Genomic DNA, 14,123 nt, shown 5'->3' with positions numbered 1-14,123 from the left:
TTTCAAATATTTTAAGAACTAACTTTAATTTTGTTTGAGAAATTTCTGCTTTTCTTGTTGTCTAATACTTAAGCGCGAATAATTACAATTACTTTGTAGCATGATTTTTCTTTTGTTTTTTATATATTTTTATTTTACATATAGAAACATTTTCGCTTAAAAATTCTTCTTTTATAATGTACAATTTTTATCTTGTGGTTTTCTACTTCATTATAAGTATTTACTTAATAACCTAATTAACTACATACTTATGCATGTATGTATGTATACTTAAGCTTTTAATTACAATTATGCATGCTTAGTTCATCACCTAATTATTTACTCTTTTCAGTTCTAAAAATTTCGTCTACATTTTTAAATTTTCGCTTAATCGATAAAGTTAAACTTTCATTAGATTAACTTTTCGTTTTCATTCGGTTTATTTTCTCACTTTATACAAATTTATATATTCTTATGTATGTACCTATCTAAGTATGTATGTACAATATGTATGTGTGCTTAACTTAAGATTTAAATCAATGTAAAACCCATTGAACCTTCTTTGCCGAAAAGTATGTATATTAGGATGCACCACTCTTCATAGAAAAAAAAAAATATCGGTGCTGTTTTTCCATCGGAATTAAAAACAAAATTTTATGTGTTAAGATTTCCGTCAAAATATTTGCGAAAAATATAAAGATTTAGCTGAGCTCAACCGATTTGAAAATACCTATAAAAATGTGTTCAGATGATAAAATCAGTTAAGCTTTAAAATCCGCATTAAAATGTTCAAAAATTTTATCAGCGGATAAGATAAGATTTTTGGAGGTATTTTCAAATCGGTTCAGATCACACAAACCTTAATAATTTTCCGTAACATTTTGGCGGAAGTCTTAAAATATAATATTATTTATTTTTTTTGGTGATGCACTCTCATGTTGTTACATAAATACATATGTAGTAAATCTAGTAAAATAAAAAAAAGAAAACATACATTGCTGGCAATTTTCGGCGGCAAATATTTTTTGTACATAACTTTTTAGCACAGAGGACAACACTCAGTTTTCGTTGCACGAATATCAAATTCTACTATTGCAGTAGTAGCAAGCTTTCGGTCTCTTTCTTTTTCTCCCTCCTTCCTCCTCCTCCTTCCCCCCCGCCTCCTAGCACTTTGATTTTAACTAACATTTGTAGTAATTTTTGGAATTTTGTTTTCTTCTCATTGTTGCCCAATTAAAAATGCAGTACTTATAACAAAATGAAAAAATGTAATAATTTGTTCTTTGAATTTGTGCTCTACTACTTCTTAAGTATGAAAGTCCATACGTTTTTTTTTTGCTTTTCTTGCACTGTTCTCGATTATTGCATTTTCATGTTTTTAAGAGTGAGTTTTCTTGTTTTTTTATAGGTATTTGTAATTTTCCGTATAATTTACTAAATTCTACATCAGTCGTTTGGCACACAAGTCGTCACGCGATTACTTCACTTCCTAAATAATGCAGATGGCGATTTTGCTGGTGGCATAAAGCAGCTGTGGTGCGGTGAGGCGACATTTGTTGTAACTTACACACATACATACGTATTTGATGGCTTAGTTGTGTGAAATAATGTTTTCATTTTGTTTTAAAATTTCAGTGAAACACGTAATCACGTGCTTGCAGCTAAAACAGCACCATTCGATTAACTTTAAAGGAAGTTTACATAGAGTGAAATCTCGTTTCTTAATTTCTATCCTCTCTACTGTGAAAAGGGCCCCTAAGTAAACGAAAGAAATATACGGGAAGAAAATTTTCAAAGATAGGTTTTAGGTTTTAGGTTCTTATGTCTAAGTCTAAAGAAGAAAAATATAGTGCAAAAAATTCAAAGCTTTTTTCTGCAACAAGGTATTTTTTTGATAGATGACATTGGGCCGATCATTTTCGCTCAACAAAGTTATAGATCAGCAAGTCTTATTTAAATTTTTTGACGCAGAAATGTCCCTAAAGCATCCAGATACATTTCTGCATAAAAAAATAAAATTTTGAAATATATTTCACGACATCTTAGACGTTTTCAAGCAAAATGTTTTTGATCAGAAATTAGTGGTAGTTTGCAAATAATATAACCTCCGCAGATTGCGCATTGAAGCAAAAAATCTAAAACATTAAAACCTTTTGGCGAGTTCATTTGTACATTGGGGTGCACCACTCCATACAAAAAAAAAAAATTATGATAATCTGTAATCCTTCCATCGATATTATAAAATTTTATATACTTTAGGACTTCCACCATACTATTTCAGAAACATATTGCGATTTACGATAGCTGGACCGATTTGAAAATTACTCAGAAGATATCATTGATAAAATTTTTAAACATTTTTGTGCGGATTTAAAAGTTTACACTATCATTTGAGGTAATTTTTTGGAAAAATGTGCTTAACAAAAAAACTACTTTTATTCATTTTCGATTTTTTTATTTGATTTTTGTTATATTTGGAAGAAGTTCTTAAAATATAATACATTTTGTAATTCCGGTGAAAAACCTGCCACATTTTTTGGCGAGGCACCCGAAAGCACACATGTATTTATGTAGGATTTTGATTTTTTAAGTAACTAGGTAAGCAATGGAAAAAATATATCGCATGCTACTGTATATTTTGTTGTATTTTGGGGTTTCTGTAATCTTCCCTTTAAACAATCTTCTGAGTGCTCAGAATTGATTAGTCTAAAATGAGTCTTTCTTTCGTCATACTTATATATGATCCTAAGACCAGCCAACCAAACTGACTCATTTCGAACTCTTCCGGTGGCATAAATTCTGAGTTGAGAAAGATAAAATATTAATACACATTATTCTAGGTTCAGTGAGACTGTTCTCAAACGAGTTAACAACAATTTTCGGATGATTATCGCAAGTTCCCGATGTGGGTTATGAAAGTCGCAATGTTGCGGTAGCGATACTATATTTTTCGCTAATTCGTTTGAAAATATCCCAACATCGAAACTTTTTTTTTTGGTTTTTCTTTGGAACTCATCAAAGTTTTTTATTTTTTTTTTGATCTTTCGGAAATGTGTGGCATTTGTTTGAGTATTTTTTTTTAAGTTATTTTAAAGATTTTAAAATTGTTCGTGACTTTTCGGAAATTCTTCATTTTCAACGCTACAACTGATTCAAAATTTTGCGTTTTTGATTAATTGAACGATCGAAAAGATAAAAACGAGACATTGCCGGGTATAAAGCACATAAGGCTTAGTATCCAGGTCTGAAGAACACGGGCAAGAAAAAAATGTCATTATTTCGGGTGTGTGAATAGTAGTGTCCAAGGAATTTTGACATCTGCCTCACTTATTCCTCGCGAAATAATGGAACGGGCATATATTTATATTGCAAACCCGGATTCCACTGTGCTCTATGTACACAAAAAACTTTAGAAAACCATAGCAAATATCTTAAGAACTCCCTTCTGTCTTAAGGAATTTTGACACAAGAAAATTTCTTCGAAATTTTTTCAGTGTTTTTTTTTTGATACTGTGCTTAACTTTTTGTCTTTTGTTTATGTCTTAATTGATGATTATACGGGCAAATTTGCGGGCCTTTCATTTTCTGCGTACAAAATGAGACATCCATGTAAATTTAAAAATTTAAAAACGACTTTTAGGGGTGGCTACCAGGGTTTGAAAAATTTTTAATTTCTACTTGAAGTCTCATAAGTTTGACATATTATTGAAACTTATTAAGGAAAAAAATGTATATGAGTTATAGTTGGGCAAAGTCGTGACTTTTGTCGAACTTTTGTAATTAAAAATATTAAATTTTTAAAAACCCTGGTAGCTACCCCTAACACTTTATTTTGCATGTCATTATTTTGTAAGTAGAATAAAATAAAAGGGGTGCTTATGAGGTTAATATGTTAAAAACCACCCTAGTCCATACGATATCTGTAAATTAGAGATTTTTTTTACTATTATCGCTACTGTAAAGCGCTTTAACTTTTTTTAATTCCTTTCAAGGACAGTCTTTAAATAATTTAGAAAGTTTTTGTGAATAAATTTTTTTTCAAATCATAAAACTCATATTAACTTAGCGCTGCTAGAACTTAAAAGACCACAATGTGAAAAATGAAATAAAAACCTTGATTGCGACGCGGTGTCGTTAAAGCTTAAGTTGGTTTAATGAAATTTGGTAAAAAATGGACATCCCCTCACGAGTAGACCTATATCGAGCCCTAACCACCACAAAAAACGTAGGCGAAATTTTTCACATAATTTTCTTTTTGATGCAAAAAATATACCCCAAACATCTAGCTGCATTCTGCATTGTGTTTTTAAATCCGTAAAAGTCGACCACGAATCGTTGCCTTTACAATTATCAATTAAAAAAATATAAACTTTGCATAAAATAAAGTCTTAAAATACGCCACCACGCCCACAGCCATAGGTATGCATGTATATGCCGCCTCATTTGCAGCCAAAGCACCGCAGAGTTTTTGATTACCACAAAAATGCCATTTCATACATATATTTTTCAGAAATACGCGCCCTTTCAGAGAGGGACGGCGAAGCAATCGCCACCTTTTGCTGTTTGTTATTTTGATTTTTTCCCCCCAACTAACTACTGCTGGCATACCTATTCATCTCCATAAGCATGTATATATGTAGTATGAGTACACAGTAATACCACCTGCATACATACATACCACACTATATATATACACTTTCGCACATTTTTCTATTATTTTGCTTTTCTGCTTTTCGCACTACTGGATGCACATAACTTTTGCCCACGAAATGCCTTAAATTTTAGTTACCATTCAGCCATTTTTAGTTTGAAGGAGTTTTAGCTGGCGTTCGTGCCATCGCAGTCGCAGTCGTTGCCGTCGCCACCGCCGCCTTCGTGTACTTGCAACTAAACCTCTGTGCCATCCTCGCCCTCATCATCGAACAGCTGGCTGGTACTACCTTGGCCGCCGCGTGTCGCCGTCACGGACATCTTCTTCTTGGGCTTCGGTGGTGGACGTGGCGGTATTTTCGCCACTTTCGTAGGCTCGCCCGTAGACGCATTCGCGCCTGCAGTTGTATTCGAGGCACCAACGCTGCTGCCACCACTATTAACATTGTTGACACTCGGCACAATGGTGAGACCGTTGTGATGTCGCGCAGTGCCATAAAGCGGCTCTGTGTCGGAGGTCGTCGTCAGGTGATGATTATTATTCACCAGCTCATGTATGGGTTCGTAAATTTTTGAAGCCGTTGCTGCTGATGCTGCTGCCGCCGCCGCCGCCGCTGCTGCTGAAGTGCTGGGTACAGCTTGTTGTTGTTGCGACTGTTGCTGTAGCTGCTGTTGTTGCACTTGTTGTGCCTGTTGTTGCTGCTGCTGCTGCTGCTGCTGCATGGCCGCTGTACTCGACGCCACCGACGTTAGACTCGGCGTGGCCGGCAGTGGGCGATCGCGCATTGTGTAGCGTGAGGATGTGGAGGCGCAGCTACTTACTTCCGGATGTACTTTGTGCAAGTTCAGCGTCGAATTACCAGCGGCAGTTGTGCGCAGTCCAAGATTGTCGTAGACTGGTTCCGGTTGCAGTTCAGCTGTCGTGGCGGTGCCAGTTTCGCTCGGATTTGGCGATGTGGGCGACTGGAATTCGCTTAGCTGTGTCTGATTTGTGGTGGAAGTAGATGGCGCCCAGCTGGGTACGCGTGGTTTGCGTGGTATCGTCATGTAGCCTTGCTTCATCACCACCGCTGTGGTTGGTGAGTACATAACAGGTGCTGGCAGGAAGGGTGATTGCTGTTGTTGTGCGCCATGTTGCGGCGCTAGGTGGGCTAGGTGTACATGTTGCTGCTGCTGTTGTTGCTGTTGCTGCTGACGACTGTTAGCCGCGGCGATCAATGCCAAATTGCGCGACTTCGGATGCTGCAGTGTCATGAAACCGTTCGGTGTGGCGGCGGCGATGGTCGTGGTGCCGTAGATGCCATGCGGCGTCATATGCGCATAAACGGGGCTGGTAAGCGGTGGCGAACGTATGCCGTAGATAATTTGTTCGGGTATGTTGCTGTGCGATGACTGCATGGAAGGTGAAGTTGGCGGCACGCGAGCGGGGAAGGCGAGTAGATCGGGTGGCAAGCTGGTGCCGTAGGTGTCATCGATGTAGGTATGGCGCACACGAGGCACTGTGGTATCCGATAGAGCGACCGAGTGGGTTTCATCGTCGCGTGGGTGATTGCCTGGCGGAAAAGAGATAAGAGTAAGAGAAATAAATTGAGTGCGAATTGGCGCGAGTAATTGAAAATTGAAAAAACTGGTATGTACAATAGTTGGCGAACATTTTTTGCTTTCGTTTTAAATGCTCATGCAGACCAAGTTTATGGGCACTGATGGCGGCAGAGATAAAAAATAAATAAAATTATATAAAAAAAATAGTGCCCTCAAAGGAAAAAAAAATTGAAAAACAATTAAAGTGCACAAGCACAAAACTTTACAGCGCACTTCGCGCGCAGCGTTGCTTTTAATGAGAACAAAAAAAAAATTGGAATCACAATAGAAAAGTTTACGAGTCAGCAGCAAGTTTTCAATCGCTGCAGAAAATTGAAGTTTTTACAATAAATACGCGTGCGTTTGTGCGCCACCATTGAACGGTTTATTTGGCTTCCCGCACCAAAAGCAATTAATCTTGCAGTTACGTGTGAACGCCAACAATGCTGATTTTTCGAAAACAGCGCATTTGCAGAGACTCTTCCGCACTTTATGCAGGCATTCAGCCGCTTTAGCGGAGAACAGCGGCTGGTGAGAATGCCGAAATTTGCAACTGACAGGAAACATAAACCTAAAGCGCTAACATAGCTTTTGCACAAAGCTTTGTGGGAGGGAATGTTTTTAGAAATAAAAAAATTCAATTACTTTGGTTGTGAATGCAATTGATTCGTTGTATAGCTGCGATGTTTGCTATAAAAATCTCCATTGATAGCTACGTTATTTACATGCCAATCTTATTGGAAAAATTTAGGTTTTCGGAAAGTCAAAACAGTTTGGATGCAAGCATATACACTGAAGAGCAAAAGCGGAACAATAGAACGGAAAGTTAAATTTGTGGTAATGTACTTTTTCAGTTTATTAACTTTATGGTAATTCAAATTTGCATTTCGCCTTAACGATGTTTAACTAAACGTTTGACAATAAAAATTTTGAGATTCGCATATGGAAACTCTGAAAAAAATGACCAAATAAAAAGGAACTAGACTGCTCCAGTTTTGCGCCCTCTTAGTAATTGCTGAATTTTATAATTCAGAACGGAGTTCTGGCTCATTTCCTAAAATTTTGTAATCAAATCGCGTGGGATTTTCACTGTGAGTGCTTTAAGTGCACATACCAAGCAAAAAAAAAAATTAAATATTTAAACTATTAGGTTTGTACGTGTATATTTAATGAAGTAGGGCCGTGTTACGGCTTAGGGAGCAAGAACTGTGGTAAAATCGATGGCAAAAAGAAGAAGTGACAATAAATGAACATTTTCAAAGATTTTGGCAATCTCAGAGGATATTTTTCGCAGGCTTTTATCAATTTTAAGAGGATAATGATCAGAAACATTCTCCGAAACTCTGTCCAAATAGGTATAAATCCCAAGTGTTTATAATCATGGAGTAAACCTGCGTAAAGCCCAGATTTTAGTCCGACAGAAAACATATGAAAGTGTTTGTAAATGCCACTGTTCAATTGCGAAAATTCACCCAATCGCATGCAAAACTTTGGGTATGGCGTTGAGAAAAACCGGTAGGAAATCTCAATAGATTTCATCTAAAAACTGTGCGAAAGTATCGCAAGATGTCTATAAAAGCTAAAATATTCAAATTGGTTATGGTCAGGCAAGTGGTAAAATTTTCTATCGGATCCAAAACTGGAACAATCCAGTTGCTACATTTTTTTGCAATTTTTTTCTTTATCTGCTTGTGTTAGTTATTGTTTTTATGGTCTTCTGATGAAATATACATTGAAAATGTGAAATCCGAAAGTAGATTACAAAAAAGTTTTCATATATTGCGAATATATCGCAAGAAAATTCTCATTTTGTATTACTTTTCCGGTTTTGCTCCTCAGTGTACATATAGATACATTTTTGAAATGCAAATAACTTCCATTTCATTTTAAAGAAGGCTCATTTTAACGACTAACCACCAAACGACACCACAAAAACATATATCCATTGAAAAGCTGCTAAAATATTCTATAAATTTGTATTGAATAGATTTGTCGAAAATTTCATTTTTATCTACATAAATATGTAAATACAGTGATCCAAATATAAATTGGGAAGTGAAGTTTTAGCAAGTGTTGGCTATGTTGTTTTTTTTTTGTATATTTAAACTTCATTATTATTTTTTTTTATGAAAGTTAAGCTCATTATTATCTAACAAAAGCCATAAAAATCCAAAGTTTCGCCAAAATTTCAAATTTCCTACTCAGAATTTTTAGAAAAAATCTTTCGGTATGCAGTTTTGTAGCTTAGTGTTCTTCATATAAAAAAATTTAGACGTGTATGGAAAAACTGCGTAACACCGCGAAAAAAAACCGAGACATTAACGCTGAGCTACTTCAAACCTGCATTTTATTATACCAAAATTTAATCTGCTACAAAATGATTAAGAAGTTTAAATTTTAGCAAAATTTTGCACAATTTTCATAATGTTTTTACAAAATCTGATTGCATTTGTATAGTTTTCTTACTAAGCTTTCACAAAAAAATTATAAACATTGAATAAACAAAAGATAAGTAGCCAAAACTGTATGTTTGTACATAATTCTTATACTTTTTTCCTTCTCAGCAGCGTCACGAAGCTAGAAAATTCGAAATCAAGCACTGTCTTGATTTAGTTCCAAAGCGCTTCTAAAAAGCTTCTTGTATGAACGCTTTCATACATATATTTACAGGAATTTGTAAGCTTTGCTCCGCTCGGAACGGCTACGCTCAGCTCGAAGTTTCATTTTGTCACAAAATATTAGATTTCTGTCTCCTTTGACACCTAGTAAAATTTGATGCAGACAATTTTTATTTTCTAGTTCAAGAATTATGGTTGACGTCATTTTACACATAAAATGACATGTTTAAAAATTGCGCTTCAGAACAGAAAGTGAAGCATTTTACAGTGCAAAAAAAAAATATCTACCGAGTATGAAGTCTAACGTTGAGTTCCGTAATAGCCGTTTAATTTGTTTTCCAGAAGGAGGCGAATGCACAAATTAAGTTTCATATTACCTGCGACTGGTATTAGAGTATTTCAAACAAATGTTTTAATTTGACTGTACTAATCGTAATCACTGATCTCACAAAAATATGTACATACATTATACAATTTGTAGAACTACAATAACGCCCTCTAACTCTTCGATGTTCCGATCAGTGTGCTTATCTTACAACTTATGTATGCATGTAGTACATGTGTATGTATAATTAGTAAAGTTGTCTTTCCAATTCATATCAAATCGTGTTCAACGTTGATTAAGTACAATGGTGCATACACCCCTTTATATCATACATATCAGATAAGCTTATTTAAAGGACACTCTGAGTGGCTCTGTTGAGCGTCTTTTGTTGATATGTCATATGTTAATGCTGTCATTTGATTTGAGCTGGAAAGTACAAGTACAAACTAAGTAGCACGTACCTGCAACTACCAGCTGCCCTAATACCGCATAATCTTTAAGCCTCCTAAATATATGTGTGTGTGCTTGTCCAAATAAGTGATTATGCAATTGATGCATTTCAAGCCAATTAATTTAAGAGAACTTGTGCAAATAGTGAGATACTCATATGTAGCTAATAGGAATGTTAATCCCGGGATCCCGAAATTTACGGGACTTGTAATTAGCAGTGATGGCAATAATAGAAACCAGTATTGGCTATATATATTTTTTTATTTAATAACTAAGATTTTTTTATAAATGTCTAGCTCATTATACATATAACACCGTGCGATAGTAAATTTTACACATCAAAATCAATATAAAGAGAGAAACCGTGGGCCAAATATAGGAAAACTGCGTTTTTATTTTTTCACTCTGACGTCAGTAATTCAAAAATGATTTAAAAATTCAGGGAAATTTGCTTGAAGAAGAAGTATAGGTATCAAATTAAAGAGGAAATTCTGTAGAATTTAAACAGCCTAAATTTTTTGGTGCATAAGGAAATTTCGCAATATTTGTTTTTTAAAAACTTATATATGTTAAGGACTTATATAAACTCAATAAGGTCCTCAATTTTGTCCTTCTAACTTTATCAGCTTAAACAATTACCTATTCGTACTTGTGATTCCAAAAATTATTATTTTTTTTAATTCAAAAGAAATTTTCTCTTTCACTTGGCACCCATATTTTTATTCTATATAGCATTGAATTTTTAAAATAATTTTTGGAATTAATCATATCATATCCCGGAAATCCCGTATCGCAAAAAGCGAAAAAATTAACATCCCTAGTAGGTAGTACTTAATTAGCACAAATTCAAAGGATGTCTGCACATATACATACATACGTACTTAAATACATATTTATGTATCATGTATGTATGTATGTACATTCAATATCTTCATTACTTACCAAATTGTGATTCATCCAGTAGCGTCTTTTTGATTTCATGTCCCTCATCGCTCCCATCTACATTTTCCAGTTCGGTGCGTCGTGGTGGCTTTTCAACCGGATTCACTTCAGTTAGTAGACTTTTCTGCATTTCCATAATCACCGATCCCTCAAGCATTGAACTATTGGTTTTATCCATTTTCGTTGATATTAGCCCATTTTCACTCATCATTGTCGTATCTTTCTGATAGGAACGTACACGTCGACAATACCAGCAGGCAATGAGCAACACACACATGAGCAGCAGTAACACTGTGATGACGATCAGACAGATGACAAGTAGAAAATTCGATTGTGTATCTGTGGTGGAAGCGCCGATGCCACCGCCCATGCCCTCGAGTGCACCAAAGAAGTCGCCATCGACAATCAGCTGGAATTCAGCCTCCGCTTTGCCGCCTCGATTCTCCGCAATACAGGTGTACATACCTTTATCGCTCGCGCGTACGTTGAAGATGCGCAACTCGGAAGTGATCGACTCCGTCGGGTCAGAGCTGATGAGTGGCTGCTGCTCGATGGAATTCAGTATGCGGAAACGTTGGTCATTTGGATTAACGACGCGCCGATTGTAAATCCAAGTGACATTGGGCCGCGGTGAGCCTTCGACACGACATGGCAACGTTATATTATCCGATTGCACTTCGACGAATGAACGTACCGAACCAAGTATGCGCGGATAGCAAGCAAAATTCTCCGACGGTATGTCAGTCCAAAGCCTGCCGCGTAACGCCGGTGGTTGTGCGCAATCTGTAGGCGGTGTGTAGAGGCGATTGGCGAGCGCGAAGTCGCGAAAGGCTTGCAGTTCGCACGTGCAATTCCAGGGGTTTTGCGCCAACGATAAATGCATCAGTTTGGGTATGCGCGCAAAGGTCTCCTTGCGTAGCACAGACAATGCATTCGCCTCCAGGTAGATAGCCGAAAGCATAGGCTGTTGACCGAACGCATGAACTTCAACCGTCTTGAGGCGATTGTTCTTAAATTCGACGCGCGACAAAAAATGGCAAATCTACAAAGAGATAACTCTCCAGCACCTCGATCTCATTATGATTCATGACGAGATTGCGCAGCTTTTCCAGCCCGCCGAAAGTGCCAACATGCAGCTCGCGTATGAAATTGTGCGACATGTCCAGCTCGATGAGTATGGTGAGACCTTTGAGTGCATCGCGATTCAATTCTTGTATGGTGCAATTGCGCAGGAAGATTTTATGTAAATTCTGCAAATTCGCATCCGCGAACTCATCACGCCGCAACTCGGGTATTATATTATTCGAGAAATCGACCACTTGCATCTCGTTGCTCAGGTCGTCGGGTATGGCGGTGAGGGAGCGCGCTTTGCAATCAGCTGTTTTCTTACCCGAATTCCAATTGCAATGGCACATGCTGCAGCGTTGCATCCAATCGGGGTTACCAGCTGTAGGCGCAATGCTATCGATAAGCAGCAGCAGGAGTAGCGATTGTGTGATAAGCAGCATAAATGCGGAGAGGCTCGCGCTGCGGTGGTAGCGCGGGTAGCGTGGTCTTTGCGGCGCCGTCGGTGGCGTGTGATTGCTTTGCTTTGTGCTTGTGCTTTCGCACGTTTCTTGATCACGCTGGCTGTGCATTTTGTAGTTGCTATGACAACAACTCGCTATACTGTTATTTATGTGGCTTAGCATGTCGTGTGTTGTGTACATATATAGTGGTTGCGGGCGGTGCACGCAATGCGTTTGCGGATGTGCGCCGCAGCAGATGGGACTTTCAGCTTTGAACTCTCTCCTGGCCGGTGGTTGTTCGTTAATTACCTGCTGCGCTTACAATGATGTCAGCAGCAGGCGCTCGCTTGCCGGCTATGTTGACGTGGCAAGCGCTGCTGATAAGCTCACGTCATCAATGACACACGCTTTGTGTGTTGTGTTCCTGTCAGCTGGAGTTAGCCAATTTTTGATACTCAGCTAAGCCTCTCTTCTCGGCTAGTGGGAGTGTAAGTGTATATTTTTGTGTGTGTGTGTGTGTGTGTGTATGGCAGTGGTATTGCTCGCTTATTGCTGACAATTGACTACCGCAAACTTGTGATTAATTAACGTCCTTACCGCCAATTCTTTGTGTTGGTGAACTAGCTGCGTGTGTGCGTGCGAGCGCGTGTTGATTTGTTTGTAGATTATGTCGTAGTTGTTGCAGGTCTTTGGAGAACCAACTCTTGCACTCAGCTTTGATTGTTCGCACACCAACAACTAAGTAGCCAGGAGGATTGGCAATGCCGGATGACTAAAAGAAAAATAATGAGTAGGAAATAAATTAAAACGTTAAGTCAAGAGAATAAGAGAAATAAGAAATTGTTTAGTAGCATACATATGTATGTATGTATATGATATAAAAAGACATGTTATTTTTATTTAAAATTTAAAATGTAAATAAAAAAATGAAGTATTTATTTTACAGTACCATAGTTTAAGCTTAAGGTGACTCCATATGAAGCGTTTCTAACATTTTAAATTTATTTTTTTTTTCTGTTCCGTTTGTCCCACATAGGGCAACGGACACAAGCACCAACTGCCTTTGCGACAAAATCACTGACAAATTCTCCGAACCTCCAAACAAAGGAGATCACGTTTGTTAGTCTTTTTTTTTGCTTCCCAGCGATACCACTGCCTTTCAATAAGTACTAAAATCGCTGGCCTGCAGTACCTAGGGAGCCGAAGGGATCACCGTCAAAAATACTACACCAACCCGCGATGCTTATACCGGCACCCGCATGACTGGCGAACGAACATCGAGCCGCACGTAGACCAACCCGTAGCGACGAAGCGCGATACAAAACGGCGCTAAAAAATTTACAAAGCGATGACTTTAAAACAAGCTACAGGACTCGTGAGGACTACGCCGTTGCAGGTGGTCGACCATTGCCTATTAATATAGAGGAATCAGACCTGAAGGAGGATACCAAGTGCATTCTAGCACTAAATATTACGGTGGTGCTACAGGACCTACAGTTGCTAACCTCCCTCGGTTGAACCCAGAAGTGGGAACACCCTCCGGAATGCAAGCAAGATACTCACAATACACAACATCACTTCGCATGCATCTCTAACCCATCGACCATTACACACCCAGCTTCCTGCAACCAAATACACGTGAAACCTTTCTACTCCCTTACTGCGCCTGGTACTTGACTCCAGCAAAGCATAACCACAGCCTCCGTAAAGAGCATAGTACCACCATAACCACTCAGATAATCCGTGGTCCTAGCCTTAACTATCTTTTGTGAAAGAACCGTTCTTTATGGTAGCGCCGAAAGCTATTGATGATAATGCCTACATATCAAAGTTCATCGGCCACTAGAAGAGGAACTTCTTGATCTAATACGCAATCGCCAATGCAAATAAACGTTATTGACAACATCCAAGGCAATTGGCAATCCAATCAGTTTGAAATGCACTGTAATAGTCATGAAAACTCTTATACCAGAATCTAATTTTACCTCTTGCACTGATTACATTACGCCTGTTTGGGACTTTAACACGAAGATACGCATTAGGTTCCTGACCAGAGATTAATGTTATGCA

General features: G+C 37.8%; 1 protein-coding gene across 1 annotated transcript; it reads right to left on the bottom strand.

Moving 5' to 3' along the window:
* Positions 1-3,335: 3,335 nt before the first annotated feature.
* On the bottom strand, positions 3,336-12,822 carry LOC118751748. Its single transcript, XM_036486565.1, is given in 3 exon segments — positions 3,336-6,182; positions 10,546-11,581; positions 11,583-12,822. Coding segments are annotated over 3 exon segments (3,024 nt in total). The 5' UTR covers positions 12,255-12,822; the 3' UTR covers positions 3,336-4,866.
* Between the last annotated feature and the right edge of the window lie 1,301 nt (positions 12,823-14,123).

This window comes from Rhagoletis pomonella, unplaced genomic scaffold (assembly GCF_013731165.1).
Source record: "Rhagoletis pomonella isolate Grant_MI unplaced genomic scaffold, Rhpom_1.0 Rhpom_scaffold_00956, whole genome shotgun sequence".
Classification (NCBI taxonomy): domain Eukaryota; kingdom Metazoa; phylum Arthropoda; class Insecta; order Diptera; family Tephritidae; genus Rhagoletis; species Rhagoletis pomonella.
Note: the sequence above shows the minus strand (reverse complement) of the source record. Positions and strands in the feature narration are given on the sequence as shown.